At 33.9% G+C, this 24195-nt stretch overlaps 1 protein-coding gene across 1 annotated transcript in view; it reads right to left on the bottom strand.

Moving 5' to 3' along the window:
• The window catches only part of LOC150109951 (uncharacterized), an 81629-nt gene extending 78593 nt beyond the window's left edge, over window positions 1-3036 (bottom strand). Inside the window, exon 1 of the mRNA XM_090400462.1 lies at window positions 2860-3036. Coding sequence (XP_090256588.1) covers window positions 2860-3036 — 177 coding nt within the window. The remainder of the gene's footprint in view (window positions 1-2859) is intronic.
• Window positions 3037-24195: the final 21159 nt, after the last annotated feature.

Here is a 24195-nt window from a genome sequence, read left to right as displayed (position 1 = left end):
ATGAACTTAATCAGGGAGAAAAATAAAGCAAGAAAAAGATACCACAACACCAGAGCACCCCAAGACAAGAAATATCTCAACAAAATGAACAGTGCAGTGAGAGATGCACTTAAAGTCCATAGAAACAAACTATGGGAAGATAAATTAGCCTCCATATCACCTGGTGATCAATCCGTTTGGAAGTTCCTGAGAAACATCAAAAACAAAAACAAATCTCTTCCTCCTCTCAAATCTGACCTGAACATTGTTTACACAGATGCAGAAAAAGCCGAAACTATAGCTAAAAATTTAGAAAAACAGTGTAGCCCTTCATACAATAATCTAAATTTCAATCATATTTACAAAGTCCACCGCCACGTCAGACACGTGTTAAAACGGCCTGATACCTGTACTAGCCAACTCACACCTATTTTCCCAGCTGAAATTTATGACATTATAAAGAATTTAAAGAATAAAAAAGCTCCAGGGCCTGACGGCATCTCCAACAAAGTTATTAAACTGCTACCCCCAAAGGCCATCGTATATCTCACAACAATAATAAATGCTATGTTCAGGTTTAAGTACTTCCCCTCTGCATGGAAGTTGGCAGACGTAGTTCCTATATACAAACCAGGCAAGGATCCTCAGCAGCCTCAAAGTTATCGTCCCATAAGTCTGATATCTAATCTGGGCAAAATAGCAGAAAAAGCTATCCTTTCCAGAATTCAACTTTCAGTAAAAAAATTAAACATCCTTCCTTCAGAACAGTTTGGTTTTCGCCAATTTCACAGTACCACCCAACAAATTCACAGAATAATAGAATTCATTATCACAAGTTATAATTGGCATCAATACACTGGGGCAGTTTTTCTTGATTTAGAGAAGGCGTTTGACAAGTTATGGCACTTTGGACTACTATACAAGTTGATTTTAGCTGGCATTCCATCAGATCTAGTTCAAATTATAAAGTCATTTCTTAGTGACAGACGAATGCAAGACAAACTAAATGATATATTATCTACCCAACGACGCATCTTGGCAGGAGTTCCTCAAGGGTCCCTTCTGGCACCGATACTTTTCACGATTTACATGGCGGACATTCCGCACAATCCAATGTCATCCATCATTGCCCTATACGCAGACGACACAGCTATACTAGCCAGATCTATTAAACCTCACCTTGTCACCAAGAAACTGCAAGAAAATCTGCAGAGATTAGAGCACTGGTTCTCGGAATGGAGACTGCAAGTAAACCCTCAGAAGAGTATTGCCATGCTCTTCACTAAAAACTCAATACTCTCCAAAGATGATATCTTCCTATTTAATACCAAGATTCCCTGGAAAGCAGAAGCCAAATATCTGGGTGTACTGCTGGACAGAAAACTAACTTTCAGTTCACATATAAAAGCCTCATGTTCAAAAGCATCAAGAGTCATTGCACAGCTTTACCCTCTTATCAATAGGAATAGCAAGCTGGATACCAAAATAAAACTGCTCCTTTATCAACTGTTGATTCGACCCATTATCACTTACGCATCCCCAGCCTGGAGTCACACCTCAAGTACAAATATCCTCAAACTACAGAAAGTGCAAAACAAATGTCTCCGCATGATATTAAACTCACCATGGTACGTCAGAAATGTCCAACTTCACCGGGATACAAATATCCCCTACATCTATTCTTTCCAGCAGTCTTCAGCAGTGAAGTTCTTCTCAGTGTCCTCTTCACATCCAAATGAATTAGTGCAACAAGCAGCAAATTATGATGAAACAGACTTCTCAAAATATAGGAGACCGAAGGCCATCCTACTTCCAAATGAAGATCTCTGAATCGCACCCACTCAGGCAGAGCTCTTAGCTCATAAACTTTTCCTCACACAGTAATCCTTATCAGATAGCAGGGAATAAAAAAGCATTTTGCTTCGCCCTTATAGTCAGCAACGTCTTGCGTCTTGCGACTTATTGCTCGAAAAGGGGGAATCAATCCTCTTGAAAGTATAGCGATGTGATCGATCTGGTTTTTTGTTTTTCCATCGGGGGAGATCCTTGTTATTTTGTGAATTTCCTTATGTTTGAAGATACTACCTCCTATGGTGAGGTTATTTAATTCACAGAAGCATGTAAAAAGTTATCCATTTTCATTCTGTTCATCATTCGCTTCGTTTCCTATAGTACGTTCATCTTCCGTCTTTCTTTTCTTTACTTTAGCATTCATGTCTCCCGTCCAGTGGTGTAGCTAGAACTTTTGCCGCCCAGGGCAGTCCATAAGTTTGCCACCCCTCTCAATACTCACCAAAAATACTACAAAAAGTCAAAATGATGTATAGGGAGATAAATTAAAACACTATGTTTATTTTTGAAATAAAACTTCAATTTCAACATTCTAAAATATTATTTTTCTTGCTTTTCTGTTAGCAAAATCGTCGATTACATTGGCGAAGTCTATTTCATAGTAATGTAGGTAATTCTTAATCAATTTTATTTAGAAAAACTCCTCTCACAACTAGCAACACTTACAGCAATTGGGAGGAAAATTCGCAGCAGTATTACAATATTTGGGAATGATTTCTCGCGACTGTATTTTAGAATTAACTGAAAAAGTTCAAAAAGTTCCAAAGTGCCGCCCGGGCACCCCCCCTCCACCCCTCCCTAGCTACGCCTCTGCTCCCGTCAAAATTAATAAGTTGTGTTTAGGGACTTTATCAATCACTTTTTGGAGTTGATCATAGAATTGAGCTTTTCAATTTCTTCGGCATCATTTGTGGGTGCATATACTTGTACGATAGTCAGTTTCATGAACCTGGAGAAAAATCTAGCTTTAATTATTCGGTTATTTATTGGGTTCCATTCCATCAAACTTTTCCTTGCTTTCTCACTTACAATCACTACAACTCCTTTCTCATGTCTTTCATCATCTCCTGAATACAATATGCAATATTTGTCGATTGTTCTTATCTCACCAAAACCTGTCCATCTTGTTTCAGCAATTCCTAAGATATCAAGACCGTATTTACTCATCTCGTTGACTACTTGCCTGGTTTTTCCAATTTGGTACATTGTACGAACATTCCATTTTCCTATTTTAAGTTTAATTTTAGGGTGAGTGATTGACTTCATCCGCGAATGAGGTTCCATAATGCTTTGCCCCACCTGCATCATAGATGTTGGCTCCTCTCTAAAGTCCTGTAAATATTCGTCTGTTGGAAGACCACAGGTCGTAGCACTCTACCCCAAGGAATTTCTTGCTTCACTCATGGTTTCTGTAATCATGGGGTTTTTACAAGGATGGGTGATTAGAGCACAATAAGACATTTTCTGGTTGAGATCAATACCCCAAATTTCCTTAGTAAAACCTATGAAATCGGCTAACTCACAATCATTTGAAAAAGCTTCGTAGCACATTACAGACAATGTTCCCTCTAATAGGATATGCACATACGCTTCTGCCTTTGCACGTCTGCTCATCAGATAATTTCCTGTGCACTGTCAACGACGCACTAAAGAAGAAGAGTGTTTTACTTATCATTACATTAATGCAGCAGGAGATCAGTAGAGTATGATTTTTTAAAAAAATTGGAGTTTGACAGCACCAAGATGTCAATCGTACAGTATAAAGATTTGTGCAGGTCAATCACGATGACATTAAGGAACCTACGTTGTATGAAGTTTGAAGTTATCATTTATTGATAACTTCAAACTTTTATATATATATAAAAATATATATATATATAACAGGCACTATATATATATATATATATATATATAGTGCCTGTGGCTTTCTTTTCTTTAATATTTCTATGTTAATGTGTTCAACACTGTTCGGATTAACCTGCATCATTTGGTTTGAATAAAGGTAATTTCAATTCTGAAAGTCATTTACCTAAATATTATGAACTTAAAAATTGCTAATCTGTATCCCCCCCTCTATTCTGTATTATTAAAATACCTCTGTAGATATCAGAAGAACGACACCCCATTGTCTGCAATGTGCCACGAAACTTTTGCCTCCTTCATGTTGCGAGAAACTTTATGTGCTTTTCCCGACTACCTAACAACATGACGAAGATCTGCGCTTACGGTGTCATTCGAATAATTAATGACCTGTTGTGACAGTGAGTCCCTTCCAACAGAAGTTGCAAATCAAATAAATTGAAAGATATCTGCTGTAACCTAGTAAATGTTTATTTTAAATAAACTAATAACGAAGTAGACTTGGATCGAGAATACAAAAAAATTAAAAAGTAAAATATGGTAAAATAAAATAAATAAATAATAGTAAAAAATAAAATAAATAAATAAAAGTAAAAAAATAAAAAGTAAAATACGCCCGCTTGGTTGATCGAGTGGTTAGCGTATCCGCTCTCCAGCCAAAAGGCTGCGAATCCCGCCGCCGAATATTATTGATTACGGATGTTTGTGATTGTCTGTGAAAATACTAATGGTGGTGGGAGGTCAATATTCGAAAATAAAAATAAAATAAAATAAAATAAAATAAAGTTTTAATCGTACTCATAGGTTACTTTCACTTGGCGATTGATAACATCATAGTGTAACACTTTGCATGCTGTTGCTTATGGGCTCTTATGGGGATTAGCTGAAAGGATCACAGTTGTAATTCGTTATATGGGAGACATTCCTCCGGAATGTTGAAGTTTCTTCCTTGTCGAACTCAGGATGCTCAAATAAATAAATAAATAAAATAAAATAAAATAAAAAATAAAATAATTTAGAGTATTTCTGATGCTGACGTTTTGTTTATTTAGGCATTAATATTTTAGACAATATATTTGTTTCTTCTATGGTTCCTTCTGAATGAAAATCGTTTCATTCAAGAAATGTTTTATTTGTGAATGTGCAAACTCTCACACCATTCTTCATTGGTAATAAATGCTATGTACAATCTTCTACTTCTTCTTCTGCAGCTTTTCCCACTTAAGTAGGGTCGCTGTTTGTATTGAGTCTCTTCCATAACCTCCTGTCTTGGGCTTTAGCCACATCCAAGTTCTTCATCCTCAAGTCCACCTCCACCATCTCCTTCCATCTCTTCTTTGGCCGCCAGCGCTTCCTCCTCCTCTGCACATCCATCTGCATGACCTTTCTTCCCACATACTCTTCCGCCCTCCTCATCACATGACCAAACCATCTCAACCTTGCCTCCTGTATCTTTGCTCCTAAGTTCGTAACTTTCACCATTCCCCTTACATAGTCATTTCTCAGATGATCCTTTCTGGTCACACCGCACACCCAACTAAGCATTCTCATCTCCGCTACTTCATCCTGCTGATGTTATTTTTCCTCAGGGTCACAATTTCCATAGCATACATCATAGCTGGTCTCACTACTGTCCCATAGATTTTGCCTTTTAGATTGATCGGTACCCTCTTATCGCATAGCAATCCAGCTCTCTCTCCAGTTCCTCCATCCTGCATCCCACTTCCTTCTTAGCCACACCATCCTCTTTCATTGTTGAACCTAAGTATCTAAAGTTACTGACCTTCCTGATGATATTTCCTCCCAGCTCCAGATCAGTCTCCTGGATGCCATCCACTTCGTAACACATATACTCTGTCTTACTTCAGCTCAGTCTCATACCTCTCTCTTCCAATACTTTCCTCCAACTTTCCAGTTTAGCTGCCACTTCTTCTCTTGATTCTGCACACAGCACGATGTCATCTGCATACAACATAGTCCAAGGTGCGTCTTCTCTCACCCTCTCTGTCACCACCTCCATCACAATATTAAACAGGAACAGACTTAATGCTGACCCTTGATGCAAGCCAACTGTCACTGGAAAACTTTCTGTCCCTCCAAGGCAAGTCTGAACTGTTGTCTTCACATTTCTGTACATTTCCTGCACCAGCCTGACATATCTCCGGTACATTCTTCTCAGACGCCTCCAGACTTCTTGCTTTGGCACTCTATCATACGCTTTCTCCAGATCAGTAAATACCAGATGTAACTCACGTTGCTTTTCTCGAAACTTTTCCATCATCTGCCGTAACCCAAAGATAGCATCTGTCATCCATCGACAGGCATGAAGCCAAATTGCTCCTTTGCAATTTCCACCTCTTTCCTCGTTCTTCCATCAAGAACCCTCTCTAGGATTTTCATTTGTAGGACATCAGCTTTATTCCTCTGTAATTCTTTCAGTCTTGTGCATCCCCTTTACTCTTGTAGATGGGGACAGGAGTACTTTCCCTCCATTACTCGGGTATATTTTCCTGTTCACAAACTTTTATGAACAGGTCCCACAGCAGGTCAATTTCCACTTCCCCTAGTGCCTTCCCTCCACTGGGATCCTGTCAGGGCCTACCTTTATAGTCTCCGTCACTTCCACTCTACTGATGTTCTGCACCATCCCCTCATAAGGCTTCCCATCTTCTCTGTGAGTTCTTTCATTTTCTTCATTCAAAAGCCATTCAAAATATATTCTCCGTCTGTTTCTTATATCCACATCCCTCCTTAATACCCTTCCTCCATAGTCTTTGATCTGCCTCACATGTAATATGTCCTCTGATGCCTTATTTCGACATTTGGTCAAGCGATAAATCTTTCTCTGTCCTTCCTTTGTTTCTAATTGATCATAAAGATCTTGATATGCCATGGCCGTCGCCTATGCAACAACTCTCTTGGCTTCTCGCTTTTTCTCTCTGTACTTTTCTCTGTCATCTTCCACTCTTCACTTGTCCCACTTCTGCTTTGCCTTCCTCTTAGCCGGTACAGCTTCTTGTACATTATTATTCCACCACCAATCCTTCTTTAGCTCTCTAATCTTTCTGGATGTTTCACCAAGCACCTCAATTGCACAGCTTAGAATTGCTTTTGAATCATGTCTCCACCAATTTTGTACACTTTCTAGTCCATCCGAAATCCTCTCTAATACCTTCTCCCTAAAACGGTTCCTCACACTCTCTTCTTTTAAGCGAAACCACTTAATTGTCTTCCTCCCGTGGCTTCCAAAGGTTCTTATCTTCGACCGTATTTTAACGTCTGCGCACAGCAGTCGGTGTTGCTGCGCCACTTGATCTGTTTTGATTACCGTACAATTTGTTACTGCCTTATATTTTCTTCTAGTCAAAATATAGTCAATATGTGAAATGTTGTTGACACTTCAAAATGTTATCAAATTGTGAACTCCTTCCCTCTTACAGAAAAATGAGTTCACAATTGCCAGATCAAACGCTGCTGCGAAGTCCAAAATCCTCTCTCCTTCCTGGTGCATCATTCCAGGAAGGAGAGAGGATTAATAATTTACTCTATTTTGGGCAGAAACGAGCCTACTGTTAATTCCATGACGACGGATTATGGAGAGCCGTTGCCCATAACAATTTCAGCAGCTGATTTGGCAAGATTTACTAACCGCAGCAAGATTATTATCCTTAATTAATTAAGGATAATACGTAGAGGTTGACACATCCGATTCCATTATATAATACATTTTTGTAACAGCGTAACAGTATATTTCATGTATGTAGCTAGCGACGTAAAATATGCAATTTTAGAAAACATTTGCAGCTTTATAATGCTAACATTCTGACATTTCGTTTGCAGAAACTGAATCTAAAATCTGGCGAAGTGGATCGGCAGTGTGCATCTGTAGAATTGTGCGAACAAAGTAAGTTCCTAAAGATTTTGATTTCTTCATTACCCAGATCAAAGATTCTTAGTAGCTTCGTTGGACTCTTCTTGTAATCGTTTTTTTTTTTTTTTGTAATACTCCAAAGCAGCTAAATATAATGAGCCAAGCATTATTGATTCAGAAAAAACAACAAATTTGCCCAGGCAAATGAGTTTTAATTTGTATTTTTACCCATCCAGAAATTATATTTGTAATCGCGTAACTTGATAGTAGTTTAGGGCAGAGAATAATATATGTAATATTATATATATATATATATATACTTGGTATTTCAGTGACCCTGAAATACCAAGGTCACTGAGTAGACCTCAAAAATGGTTGAAACCGGTCTAGGTAGTGACCCCTCCCACCCATAATGTATAACAGTATACATCTCTTAGCGAGATGTGTTTTACATTATGGGAAATACTAAGAATAGTGATCAGAGCTTTATCAACCTTTACAACGAGTTGCCCTGGTGTTGCACTACCTTTAGGCTTGAACTACGTTCAGGCGCAAACTTAACTGTTTTGCTTATTTGGGAGAAGAAGTAAAAAACCAAGTTTATAAAATTACTTGGTATTCTTAATATATATTATCCCCAAGGTAAAAAACTTTTCACACACACAAACACACACACACACACACACACACACACACACACACACACACACACATATATATATATATATATATATATATATATATATAGGTAGCTGGATCTCAGAGAAAGGAACTTCAGAGTTGGACATTAATAGAATAGGCTAAATCGGCATTTATGGCAATGAAGATAATTTTAATAAACAAGAATATTAAAATATGTGTTAGAGTTGGAATAGTTAAAGCAACAGTTTGGAATATTGCAAGTTATGGAAGTGAGTCATGGACACTCAGAAAGAGAGATATGGAAAGAATTAATGCATTGGAAATGTGCTGTTATAGAAAGATGGAAAATATTAGCTATACAGATAGAATATCAAATCAAGACGTTTTAAGAAGAGTTGGGATGGAAAGAACACTGCTCAAGAATATTATGCAAAGAAAGACCAGATTTGCAGGACATCTTCTGAGAGGTTCTTCGAGACGCCTGACAAGAACAATATTACAAGGGAAAGTTGAGGGGAAGAGAAGACGTGGAAGACCAACTAGAGAGTGGTTCAATGATATCGTGGAATGGATGGGTTTAAGAATGACGGAGGCGACAGATCGAGAGAAATGGACAAGATCTGCTGCAACCCTCTTGCTAGAGGATGCTACCGGACGACGACGATATATATATATATATATATATATATATATATATATATATATATATATATATATATATATATTAGAGGATTTATTTATTTATTTTAGAACTTATCTACTCAGAAAATATCTAGAACATTTTAGAAAATATCTACTCAGATGTGAATGAAAATGAGTTTTCAAGCTGTAGCAAGAAGCACTACTTTGCCTTTTCACTTTAATCTAAAACAATTTGTCTTTTCTAAAAGTGCTAATTATAAAATAATATATATTCAAATATTATAATTTATTAAACTTAAAAAATACGAAACGGCGAGATTTAATTTTAATTCCGACACCATTTATGTATTTATATATTAAAAATTAATAAGATAATAATATTTGAAAAAATTACTTTATTCTGTCGATGTTGGTGCGGGGTCGAGAAAATCTACCTTGAGATGCGGTCATTAATACCTTTGGAGGGTAATGGAACATAATTCCAGCATCCAGCATATTATGTTCATCTCTCAGAACATAATATGTTGGAAGTTTTTCTTTTTTCCCACTTGTTAGACTATAATAAATTTAGTTTAATCCTTTATCCAAGTGTAAGCAAACAAAGTTTGTCCCTCAGTATCTTCTGGACTGAGGCAATTCGTGGTAAAGGTGGACCAAGCTCTCATCACTCCTTGTCTTAGTATCTCCCATAACGCAAAGCACATCTCCTTGCGGACATGTATAATGGTATGCATTAAGGAAAGGGCCACTACCGAGACCAGGTTCGAACTTTATTGAAGTCTCGTCACTGGAAGTCAGACCCAGAGGTGGTGATACTAAGGCAGAAGCTATGGAGAAGTCATATTTATCTATAGGAGTTGTCAAAAGGTGTCTCACCTTATTATTAAATTACTCTGGATTTAGAGAAAGATGTTGGAAGTTTTTTCCACTTGGTTAGACTACAATAAATTTAGTTTAGTCCTTTATCCAAGTGTAAGCAAACAAAGTTTGCACCTCAAGTATCTTCAGGACTGAGGCAACTCGTGGTAAAAGTGGACCAAGGTCTCTTGGCCACTGGGTAGTGGCCCTTTCCTTAATGCATAGCATTATACATGTCCGCAAGGAGATGTGCTTTGCATTATGGGAGATACTAAGACAACGAGTGGTGAGAGCTTGGTCCACCTTTACCACAATTTGCCTCAGTCCTGAAGATACATCAGGCGCAAACTTTGTTTGCTTACACTTGGATAAAAGATTAAACTACATTTATTACAGAACATAACATGTATGCAGTGTGCTATAGAGAGCATAATATTTAAACACACAAAAAATAAAATAAAATAAATAATCAATAATCATCTTCCATATCGACTGTCATACTTTCTCTTAAACCCATTCGCACTATCTGCCCACATCACATCGACAGACAAATTGTTCACTAACTCATTACTAATTCACTGACTAATTCATTTTTGGTTAAAAATCCTTATAATTTTCAAAAATGAGTTAACTAGCTTCACACCAGTGGAAGGGTTTTTCCTCCCAGAAACTCGGGTTTTTCATCCCTCGAAAAGAGACAAACCGATCATAAGAACAAGTACAATTAATCGACATAATACACTAGACTCATAGCCCTAGTTTCCTTTGCATAAATCCAAAATAACCCAAACTAACCTAGCCTTAGAATTTTCGGTTGAAAATCCCTAATTAGCAGTGAGTGAATGGAAATAAAATAACTGTGTAAAATTTTGATTCTACAACTAGCTTAATAATACAACTTGTAATGCATTTATTACATTATCAAAATGCATGTTTTTTTGTTTTTTTCAGCAATACTTGTACCAAAAAGGTTTTATAAATTAACACGATAACACAAGTGAATAATATATATATTTTTAAAATTATTTAAAAGCCATATATTTCAACTTGAAAATTACAGGTCATCATCAATGACGTCAGGCAGTTGAATACCAACTAGAACACGAACAATGGATTGTTTGAAACAGTAAGAGCCTCGTGATAGGAAAAATTGAGGAAACAAAGTATTATTATTTTTTGTAAAAAAAAAAAATAATGTGTGATTAGAATAAGACTCTCCCATATCTTCGATAGTGATAGGCAGTCGTTTCGATGCAATTTCGATGATGAAGTAAAGCTTCGGCGCTTTCTTTAAATATCCATTCGAACTAATAGCGACAACGACAGAAGCACATTTCGGATCATAAGACACTGTGTCAGTATCCATTCTATGTTGTGCAAGGCCAGATTTTACAGATATCTCATAAATGGCTAACTGCTTTTGAGCAAAATGCATTGAACCATAACAAAGAAATGTCAACAGTTTTTTTGCACGACTACACTTAATATATGCTCTACATATTTTAGCTTCTGCTAAACTGCTATACTTATACTGCTTAATCTTCAATTATATAGAGTGAATTTTCACTCATTCTGCAAATTTCTAAAACTATTATTATTATTATTATTATTATTATTATTATTATTATTATTATTATTATTATTATTATTATTATTATTATTATTATTAAAATGTTACAGTTCCTAGTTGTTGTTAAATTCCTAATGTATATTATTTTCCTTTTTATTTTATTTTATTTATATATTTTTTACAGAAGAGAGACAAAAGGATCCACAGGAAGCAGTTCATTGTTGTACAGAAACCAACTGTAACAGCGCAGGAAGAGTAGCAACTTCATTCTTACTTTTATCCCTGTGTGTTGTAAACTGTTTCCTTAGGTGATATGTACACATTTTTTTTTTAAAGAAAAGAAAGAAAGAAAGAAACGAAAAGAACAGAGCACAGAATTTTAATCCATCCTTTGGTCAAACTTCACTAGAACATGTTTAAAGTATGGTAGATTTTAAATGTGCACGTCAGATCACAATATCATCGACATGGACACAACAACATTCCGCAACACATCAGCTTTCTACATTATCTTTGAACCAATGGTCGTTAAAGATCACACAACCATTAGTAAAGTTGATGTCATAAGGGAATCATGACATCAATGCATAGTTCAGGACATGACGACTGAAAATCACAGAAAATTATTTGGTAATCGAATACGCATAGAGCAGAATAAACGAACCACTTTTGATTTAAGTGCTATAGAACGATAACAAAATGTTAAAGTTAAATGTACTCTACTGGTATTGTATCTCTGTGTGGTTACCTCACATTATTATTATTATTAATATTACGAGACACCCTCAAAGAGTCTAAGAACTAATCCTGGGAAAGCACACTACTCAACTCACGGTCTCTTCTACTTAATCCTCCAACTACACAACAACATCTATGATTCAAATCTCTCGCATTTTCAATAATAATAATAATAATAATAATAATAATAATAATAATAATAATAATAATAATAATAATAATAATAATAATAATTTAACAAGGTTGGTGCTTAATTTCTTTTATTTTGATGTTATGTTGATACACAGGCAGGCAGACAATAACGACCAAACGGTCGTTATTGTCTGCCTGCGAAATTAAATGCAATACTTAAAATAATGAATTATTCCATTCTGATAAAAAACTGAATATGAGAACAGTGCACAGCTCAGCTATAATCATTGTGGTGGCTTTACCCAAAATAGCATCACTAACCATATTCTCTATTCTTAGTTTTGAATGAATTTGATAGATTCACAAGCAAATAAGAAATAAATGCTGCCATTGGCTGACTGAACAATGTGTGCTTGTTCTCCAACCAATAAAAGGTTCGAATAGTATGAATATCGCCTGCAAATACCTTTAGATTTCCTGGCTCATCTAACTCTGAAACCACCAGCGCTATTAATGCTAATCTACTATACATTTGCAACCTTTCTTTATTCATATTCTTAAAAAAAATACTATAGTGGAGTTCGACAAGTGATTGGAACAATAACAACATCGTTAGCTTCAACGTATAGCTTCCGCCGATGACACTTGAAAATCAATTAAAATAGATGTATTGTATATCTACATTTTTCATGTTCATTGTTTCCAGTGGCGGCTCGTAGTTTAAAATCGTGGGGGTGCTGCAATTTTCGAAATATAAATATACATACACACTGTTAGTACAGTGTATACATGTTTGGATAAAATATCAAAATTATGGTAAAAATTTTTTAAAAAATTAAACATGAAAAAATATTGTTTATTATCGATAAAATTATACACGTGCATATGCTTGTGCGCGTAGCAATATGACACTGTGGCAGTTTGGTATAATTCAAAATTACTTAAAAATAAAAATCCATTCTTTAATTGTAATTAAAGAATGGATTTACAATTTTTGAACATCACAATTAAATCCTTTAATTGCAATGTTGTAACAGTGGAACTGCGCGATGGACAGTGCCGCATTACGCTAATAGCTCGCATCTCATCATGACGTGCATATGCTTGTGCGTGTAGCAATATGACACTGTGGTAAATTCAGTGCTGCTAGCGTCCTTCGCCCTCCTAAGTGCTACAAGATGGATTTTTATTATTTTTTATACGAAATAAGAGAATTGTATAGGATTGTTGATGATAAACTTAAATATTACAAGCAAATATAAATAAATTAATAAATATATTTATATATCGAGAAAAATTGGGGATGCTGCAGTTCTGCAGTGCCTATGCACCAGCCGCCCCTGATTGTTTCATTATTATTATTTTGTTTGTTTGTTTTTACACACTTTGCACATTAGACACTCTAAATCGATTGTATCACATATTATTTCCTATGTTATAAGTTTGCTAAGTTGATTACGGAGTGCATGGATTAATTATCAGCTAAGCTAATGCTTTTTTATTCCCGTATAGGGTGTAGACGAGGGGCCGTTTTAGCCCTATCTAACTTTTGGAGACTGATTGAGAAGTTCAATCTCCACTTGGATTAATTATTTAATAATTAATATGTTTACACTTCTAGATTCACTACAAAGGACAAATACAAACAATTTTGATCCTTTTGAGCGTGAAATTGTTTCCCTCTTTAATAAAACATATTAACCTTCACAAATGATCTATTTGCTTCTTGTTATGAACTTGAACTGTATCGTTTAGAACATATTCTCCAGGAGATAATAATTTAACAAGTAAAGTTATCAGTTTTGTAACGAGTCAAATCATAGGTTGTCAAAAACTTCATACAGTAATTTAACTTTATGGTTATTTTCTTTTTTGTTTTGTTTTATTTTGTTTTGCAATACAAACCAGTGTTTATACCAAGTGACATGATCACCTTTGATAGTATTACTTTAAAAGTAATATTTTTTAATATTAGTTTTTAAAAGTAACATTTTTTAATGCTGCAAAGAATTTCCAGACATGCTGAAATGCACTTGCAATATCGCAATGGGCTCTTTCATCAGTTTTACAACATTCCATTAATTTTTCTCCATGTCACAACAACACACACACACACACACACACACACACACACACACACACACACACACACACACACACACACACACACACACACACACACACACACACACACACACACACACACACACACACACACACACACACACACACACACACACACACACACGCACGCACACAAAAAAAAAACTTTTCATTTTGCGCACACACATATCATTCGACATCTCCCATGAAGTGTCGGCGCTGCATACTTCATGGAAGATGAAGTATGCAAAAACAAGCTTTTTTTTTGTTGTTTTGTTTTTTGCTAAGGTTACTGAATTATTTCAACGACTAATTAGATCCGAACACTCATATAACTTCTAATTAATTTATTTAGTTCTATTCTGTTTAGAAGACAACTAAATAAACGTTTATTCTGTTCTATGCATTTTATGTATGAGAACATAATTCATATGTTGAAAACTTTTTCATTTGATTATAACAAAATTAAAAATGCAAAAAAAAAACTTTTCATTTTGCGCACACACATATCATTCGACATCTCCCATGAAGTGTCGGCGCTGCATACTTCATGGAAGATGAAGTATACAAAAACAAGCTTTTTTTTTGTTGTTTTGTTTTTTGCTAAGGTTACTGAATTATTTCAACGACTAATTAGATCCGAACACTCATATAACTTCTAATTAATTTATTTAGTTCTATTCTGTTTAGAAGACAACTAAATAAACGTTTATTCTGTTCTATGCATTTTATGTATGAGAACATAATTCATATGTTGAAAACTTTTTCATTTGATTATAACAAAATTAAAAATGCAAAAAAAAATATGTTTTTTTTTCTTTATCCAGCTGTAAAGTGTCTTCAAAACTAGAGTACTTAACTTTCAACAGCTAGCTTTAATCCGGAGTATTTTAATAATAAGGTATTGCACCTTTTCATTATTTGCATATAAAATATACACGATTCTTTCTCCGATTGATAACATATTAATAATTTTTGTTTTTTGGGCTTGATTCCGGAGATTAGAGCTGTTCTGCTTGACAGGTTTTGCCTGTCAGTGAGCACAGCCACCGACGATATTTTGATGAGTTTAAGAGTGATCTTTTTGGAGCGGCCTCTCCTCGCACTTTAACAGTACCTCAATAATAGTCGAAACAGTCTGGGTAGTTGCCTTTCCCATAATGCACATTATACACGTCCGAAAATATGTCTCCTTTGCATTATGGAATACTAGGGCAATTGATGTGTAGTCATCTCTATGTACAAGTAGCCCAGACGTGAAGATACTTCACGCGCAAACTTTGCTTACACTTGGATAAAGGATTAAACAATAACATAATTTCTTGGCATCTTTAATTTAATAATCCACACGACTCATGACCTGTGATTTTGACTGCTCAGTCATTAAAATCCATTTAGCTGCTATCACTTACTCTATATCAAACTAATACTTTATGCTTTTTACAAAAACATAAAGTATTATGCTTTTGTAAAAGAAACTTATTATTGATATCTGAACTTCAAGTTCACGCAGTGTTTCACGAATAATTGCACAGTGAATATATTGAAAACTTAAACGGAGAAAACTGTCACGAGTGCAACATTATATGTCACATAAATTTAAAAAAATAAACCGTAAAAGCGTTTTTTTTTTTTTGAAGTTGCCAATTAATTGCTTTTTATTACCAGGGGCGGCTCGTGCATAGGCACTGTGTAACTGCAGCACTCCGAATTTTTCTCAATATATAAATATATTTATTAATTTATTTATATTTGCTTGTTTATCACAGTGTCAATAGCTGCGCGTCAAGCATATGCACGTCATAGTGAGATGCGAGCTATTAACGTAATGCGGCACTCTCCGTCGCGAAGTTCTACTGTTGCTTGTATGCAGTTTGCGCCAGCAGTAGAGTGTTCCTAGTGCTTATTGTGTTTACTCCGTCTCTTTAAATTTTTGGACATTACAATTAAATACATAACATTTGTTATAGTTTTTATTTTAGAACATTATTGGAGTTATGATAATGGATTTTATTTTTAAGTCATTTTGAATGATACCAAACTGTATAATTTTATCGATAATAAACATTCTTTTTCATGTTTAATTTTTTTTTAATTTTTACCATAATTTTGATATTTTATCCAAACACGTATACACTGTACTTACAGTGTGTATGTATATTTCAAAAGTTGCAGCACCCCCACGATTTCAAGCCACGAGCCGCCACTGTTTATTATAATGCAGAAAATGTAAGTGTGACAACTAATTCCCATATGAATTACTTTTATCCAGTAGTTAGGTAATTAATATTAAGTTAATGGTTACATGTTAAAATTACACTGCCACAATTACACAAGGAAGAAATTACACAGGAAAGAAATTACACAAGGATGAAATTACATATAGATAAAAATACACAAAGGAAAAATTACACAAATTTGAATATTCACACCGAAGTTTTTTACTTAAGAGTTTTTAAATTTTTATGATGAATGTTGTCTTTATTTTCAGATAAGAGTTAATTTTGTAATACTTTATAAGACCTACCTGTTGACTTTAATTCGACTAAAATATTATTGGTATTTTGTTGTGAAATTAAACACATATACTTTCTTAATATTGCAAAAATTACCTTTATTTTAAAAAATAATAAAAAAACAAACACTAAGTCATATAAGCTATACAACATAAAAAATCCAATCGTCTATTAGAGTTGTAATTTTGTACAATATTTGAAATACGTTGTTTTAACGAAATGTACCTACGACGTCCTGGGTTTCGTTGACCAGTTAAATGCTGCAAATAGTTTGTATGTTGTAAAGATAATTTTTTAACAATGTTATCCGAACATTTCCAAACAGTTGGATGGAAACACTGAAAGAGCGACTGAAGTCCATAGTGGCATCCTTTGATACAATTTGTAGTTCTATCTATACAGTTGGCTGCAGAGTGTCTATGGTTCCATGTAGAAATATTGAATAGAGGTTGTCTATAAGTGCCGTTCCTGAGCTGTCGACATTGAATATATGTACGTTCGAAGTAAAGGAGAACTTGCTCGATTTGTTCGTTATATTCGTCTAAATTAGAGAACAGATCAGCAACTTCTAAAAATGTTTCTAACACTTCTTCTTCTGGTAAAAGTGCAAGTGATTGTAACATTTTAATGTGTACTGCAAATGACTGTTGGATTCATATAGAGATTTTAGTCCATCATTTACTTTGCATATTATAGATTGTGATAAGTGGAAAAAGCAGCGCCACCAATTTCGATGTTTTCAAACACGGTACGGAAAGCATTCATTGCTGCTGTTTCAAAATCGATCAAAATTTTTCGTGGTCGAGCTTGAGGAATTTTCTCCAGTAACATGTTCAGCATCTTCACATATATTTCTTCCTTTTTGCCTGGTAGAAGAGCCAGTAGACAAGAAAAAGCGACGCCTCAATTATAATGGACATGGATACTGTATAACTGATAATATATTTCTGGAATCACTTTAAATGTGCCATCTGCTAGCCAAAAATTGTGAACAACAAGTTGGTCTAGAAGAGTCTTGTGACCAATTAGAATTATATCTGGACCTTCTGCCCCGGAATCATGAATAATCCATTTAGAGCACTTCTCTGAATCCCAAACTCAAACAATTCTTAGAAATACTAGAGAAGTTCATGGTGATTAACAATTGTCGATTGGTTTTACCTTAGGAAATGATTCTTGTAAATCTGAGGTAAGTACTACTTAGGGTAGCTAATCACTACATCATTTTGAGTTTCCAACTCAACCACCTCCCTAATCCCCTTGCCCAAATCTGCACTAGTGATTTACCCCTTGCTGGTTATAAATTTTGCACAATTTTTGGTAAATTTTATTTTATGTGTAATTTCTTACTTGTGTATTTTTTCCTTTTAATGTTTTTCTTAGTGTATTTTTATCTATGTGTAATTTTTGTTTGTGTAATTTTTTCTTTGTGTAATTTCTTCCCCGTGTAATTTTGTCCCTGTGTAATTTCGTCCTGACACGTAAGTTAATATATAATAAAAATTGCAAATTATCTCAAAAGGAACAATGGTTTGCGTAATTATTGTTTAAGTGTTCTAATCTTGTTCAAATACTGTTTAACTGTTTCTTGTAAATTAGCTATAAATAAATCAACTTGATAAAATCTTTTTTTCTTTTCATTCTTATTTCAGATTTTAACAGTTTATTTTCATGTTTTGCTCAGTAAAGTTCCTTATTTTAAATATAAATGGACTTCATGAATATTTTGACATATGTTCAAATCAGCTAGGAGTGGAGAATATTAATGTTATTTACAAAAAGTTAGGTCCTGGCTAATGTAGCATATCGTGGATCGGTAAAAATAATTCTTTCACTTTTTTCCTTAGGCGATATTATTATTGAAGTTCTTCATGAAGCTCTTCTTATTTAAATCAATATAACGTAGCCTACTTATTTTTTAAAGAATACCCCTAAATTTTGACGTGCTGTCTCAGATCTGTGATTTAGTGATTGAAACTGTTATGAAATAGATCAAGCATTTTGAAAAACGTACCTTGAAATTATTTTTAGGGGGATAGGGGAACTGCAGTACTACACTTCTACTATTTTCATAAACCTGATGATTTAATTGAGACAGTACTGTAAGGATAAATTATTTTAAATACTCAATTAGGAAACTGCAGAAATTAATTAAATACGAGAAACTGTAAAAGATTAAAGTATAATGTTCAAAATACACGGGAAAATAATTTAAAAAAGCAAAAAGGGATAAATAATGTCGAGAAATAATTTAAAACCCCAGAAAGAATGGATCAATAAAAACGATATTCTGAAACTTGGGGAGTAATTGTGGAGCTTCAAATTCTCTGAAATCCCATAGGGCGATGGATGTTTATGGACCTGCTGTCATTTCTTATAGCTGTAGTTTCTGAAACCCATAACCTGATTTCGTTATTTCGAAAGTCTACGAATAGCGGATTTCTCAATTTGGGGGTGGTTTTGTTCGGGCTTGCGGATTGTAATATATATATATATATATATATATATATATATATATATATATAGTAGTTAAAAGCCTTATATGTATTCTGAATATATGATAATTTTACTATTTTACGCGAAGGAAATTTTTCTTTGATGGGTGGGATGGTAAACTGAACCAATGTCTGTTAAGTTTGCGTAATTTATCAACTGTCAACCCTGGGTGGCCGATAGGGGAGCCCACCATGTATGTGTGTGTGTATATATATACATCTATGTGTGTATATGTATATATGGTGGGGTGGTCCGAATATATTGAATAAGGACTCGTGGACCAACAGGGCCATAAGGTGCAATCATCTTGATTGTAAGGGAAGTGGCACTCCCATGAACCCCCTAGCTGGATCTATCCTCTTCTTCTTCTACTTTGAGGAAGATCCACTCACTTTAATCTTTCCTATAAGGCCTAATTAGCCAACTCTTCTTATTTTATTACCCTTATGCTATTAGAGTACTCGAAGGCCATGGGGTCTTACAACTATGGCCCCTCTATAAATCTTTACTATAATTCTATTCTATTATCCTATAATCTACTCTTTCCCCTTCAATATACCATATTCCTCCTATGGGTTTAAATTTGGAAGAAGACTAGTTCAGAAGCCTTAAGGTAGCGGCCCTACCACTGAACTATTCCATTATCAGGCTAGTCTCCTGACATGGAGAACATAATTCTACTTTTAAGCTGACAGATAAAGGAAATCGGAATGAATCTATGGAAAACGATCCTGGAATGGAAAAGGTAAAACGAAAATGGAAACGACAAAATATAATAAACATAGCAAACTGGAATGTAAGAGGAATAGCATATAAAGAAATGGAATTAGACCAAAATTAAATGAAAGAAATTTTAAAATACCAGTAATCACTGAAATAAAAAAGAAATTAAAAGGAACCATGAGAACTGAAATTTTTAATGTGATATACAGTGGAGTTGACAAAGACCAAAGAGCACAAGCAGAAGTCATGATTTGGATTCATAACTCACTTTCAAAACAGCTAAAATTTATAATAATTTAGCTGTTTTGAAAGTTATGGAATAATTTCTATTATGGAATAATAGAAGCAGAATAAAAATAGATAGAGGTTATTTAACAACAATTGGTTTATATGCCCCAGAAGAAGGAAGAGAACAGGATAATATTGAATTTTATAATCAACTAAAAATATATATAATAAAATAAATAAAAATGATTATATAATTTTAGCAGGAGACTTAAATGCAAGAATTGGAAACACGAAAATTAATAATAATAGAGAAATATATGGAGAACATTCTCTAAACAGGAATGGTAAAAAATTGATTGACTTTGTAGTTTATAATAATCTAAAAATAATGAATTCTTTCTATAAACATAAAGACATACATAAATATATTTGGGAAGCAAGAATATGGAAATCAATATTAGATTATTTTATCTTAAATGAAAAGACATCAAAGTTTTCGTTAGCTGTTAGAGTTCACAGAAGATATAAAATAAGCAGTGATCACGTCCTCGTTAAAATAAAATTAAGATTACCACCTAAATGGCTACAAGTAACAAGAACAGAAAGAAAATTTTAAAACATTTGTTTATAAAACTAGACTATTAAATGACACAAATATATAATGGCTATATGAACAAAAAACTAATCAATATCTAGATAAAATAAAACAAAATGAAGAAATATAAATAGAATGGCTTAATATAAGAACGATACTAAATGCAGCAGCAAATGAAAGCTTATGAGAGACCAAACAATTCAATAAAAGGAAAAAAAACTGAAGATATGGGATGATACAACCAAGTAAATAATCAAAATGAAAAAAGAAGCATATCATAAATGATTAAGCAGTAAAAGATTAGACGATGAAATAGAATATAAAAGAATAAGAGCCATAGTTAAAAGAGAAGTCAGAAAAAGACAGAGAATCATGGAAAGAATTCGTTTCTAATTTAGAACATGATTTATATAAAATAAGACCCGATGTATATAAGATTTTGAAACACCTAAATGTAGATACTAAAGAAAACATAAAATTAAACACCGAATTGAAATAAGAAGTATTTCTAAATTTCTACACAGAATTGTGGACAGACGAATATTTTAAAAAAGACAACTGGCAACAAACACTTAATGAAAATGAAAAGGAAATAACTAAAGAATTAGAAATCAGCCTGAAAAAAAAACAGAAAATCACCTAGAGAAGATAAGCTAGGTTAAGAACTGTATAAATATGCAGGATCAAGATTCAAAGAAAGACTCCTATAATTTTTAAATAAAATTTATACAACTTGCAACCCCCCAATAGAACGGAAAAAAAGCAATCGTGATTCCTATCTTTAAAATAGGTAATAGAGATTACCCTAAAACTATAGAGGTATAAGCATACTAAATTCCTGTTACAAAATATATAGCAGAATTTTAAATACCAAACTAATGAAATTTTCCGAAAACTTTATTTTAGAAGTACAGAATGGGTTTAGAAAAGGACGATCATGTATAGACCCAGCCTTTTGCCGAAAATTAATAATAGAGAAAAGAAGATAATACAATTTATACACATATTGCATTTGTTGACTTTGAAAAAGCATTTCACAAAGTTAAAAGAAGCATTTTAACTTTGTGAAAATTTAAAATCAAAAATGAAAGATAAATACCAAATAATATCCTAAAAGCTATCATAAGTATATATGAAAATAATCAAATACAAATAAGATTAAATCATGAGCTATCATATACGAGAAAGATAAACCAAGGGGTCCGAAAGGGATGCCCCCCTCTCAGCAACTCGTTTTAATATTTATCTAAATGAAATAATAATAAAATGGAATAAAAATTTCCATGAAGGAATTAAACTTTCTCCTACAGTGAACTTAAACACTCTCCTTTTTACCGATGACCATATAATAATTACAAATTCTGAAAATAACTTACAGAAAGCTATTTTAGATCTAAATGAGATAGCCAAAGATTATGGTATGATAATATCAACAGAAAAATCAAAAAATATGGCCTTTAAAGGACAAGATCCAGCAAGAACTAAGAGTAATAGATAACAAGATCTTAGAACAGGTGAATTCATTTAACTACCTAGGATGTATGATCAGATATGAAAATGAAAAAGATATAAACGTAAAAATTGCAAAATATTTAAAAATAACAGGTGTAATTAACTCTATATTTAAACCCAAACCTAGTTCAAAAACAAACCAGATTAAAAGTATTCAATATATTAGCCCTACCAGTCTTATTGTATGGAAGTGAAATCTGGACAATAAAACAAAAAAGACAAAGATTAACAACAGCAGAAATGAAGTTTATGAGAAAAACTGCAAAGTATACCCTATTTGATTACAAAAGAATCGAAGAAATGATGAAAGAATTAAACCAAGAATCGGTAATAGAAAAAATTAAAAAATAAACATAAATGGATGAAGCACGTTCAAAGAATGAAAATAGAAAGATTACCAAAACAAGCATTAAAGTACAAGTCATTAGGAATAAGAACAATTAGGACGTCCTCTTAAACGATTCAACGATGACTTTCTAAGGCCGGAACAGACCACGCTAGGCCTAAATCCTTGTATCTAAATGATGATGATTTATTGTATCGGATATTCTCGGTTTTGGAAAATTATGTGTTATTTTTTTTTTTAAATTTCACTATTAAGATGTCTATTGTTGATTATGACTATATGCATTGATGAACTGTAAAAAATGACTGATATTTTAATAGAGTATAGATAGTAGGCGTTGAAGCGCAAGTAATTTCCTATGTGTATGGGTTTATGGAATATTTTTGTTTCCATATGATCTTTGGATCTGATTAAAGTTAACTTTAGGAAGTTTATAGATTTTTCATGTTCTGGGCCTATGGTAAATATAAGTTTGATACACAGATGCTACAGTTCTGTACACCAATATTGACATCCCCAAGGCACTGGACATTGTTTACACACTTTTAGAATAGTATTTTTAAGATCACGCACTATAACTCCTAACGATATTTTAACTCTTATCAAATTAATACTTTGTGCTAACTTTTTCAAGTTTCATGATGATATTTATATTAAAACCTTTGGTCTTTCGATGGATCAGAATGTTCGTGGTTAATTAGCTAAACTATATTTAGCTAATCTGGAATCTGGCATTCTAAACTTTGCCCTTCCTTCAAGAAGTAATGCCAGAAGGAAGGGCAAGGTTTAGTATGTATTGGAGACCTAGCATGTATAACCTTCCTACAAACCTTACTCAATGATTTCTGTAACAGACTTAAATTTACCATAAAAACCATAGAATGTGACACATTTATGAGCTTCCTAAATTTAACTTTAATCAGATCTAATGATCATATAGAAACATTAGTATTCCATAACCCCCCTCCCCACTGATTAGTCAGTAATGTGGCCAAACCAATATGTATACTACGCTTCCCGAGTTTGTCGATCTCTGGCACAGGAAAGCGGATTTTTGCCTCTAGGAAATTCGAGTTTTTTGTCCCATAAACTCAAGAAAATCGACTGGGGTAGCCCACACTATTTCAGACAATAAAATAGTGTGTTAGGATTAGGGACAAGAAGATGGTACCCTTCACTGAGTGCAGCTTAAAATTAGTGATTGTGTTAGGCCACCTATTTCTGATTTGCTACCATCAAGACCGAACTGCCCACTCAATCTCCAAAAGTAGCTAGGGGCTAAAGCGGCCTCGCCTTATGAGGCATTAGCTGATAAATTTTAACATAAAATTGAACTTCGTTATTTGTTCTAACTATTTCGGAAACATTAAAAATGCTAGTTAGGGTTAGGGATGGCTAACAAGTGCACGAGATGGTGCACTTGTTAGCCATCTCTTCACTGGATGGCACTGAAAAAATTAGTGATAGTCTTGGGCCAGCTATCTCTGATTGGCTACCAGTGGAGATTTAACTGCCTCTCAGTCTCTCACCAGA

Source organism: Typopeltis vanoorti, chromosome 1 (assembly GCF_054136105.1).
Source record: "Typopeltis vanoorti isolate ZY-2024b chromosome 1, IOZ_Tvanoo_1.0, whole genome shotgun sequence".
Classification (NCBI taxonomy): Eukaryota; Metazoa; Arthropoda; class Arachnida; order Uropygi; family Thelyphonidae; genus Typopeltis; species Typopeltis vanoorti.
Note: the sequence above shows the minus strand (reverse complement) of the source record. Positions and strands in the feature narration are given on the sequence as shown.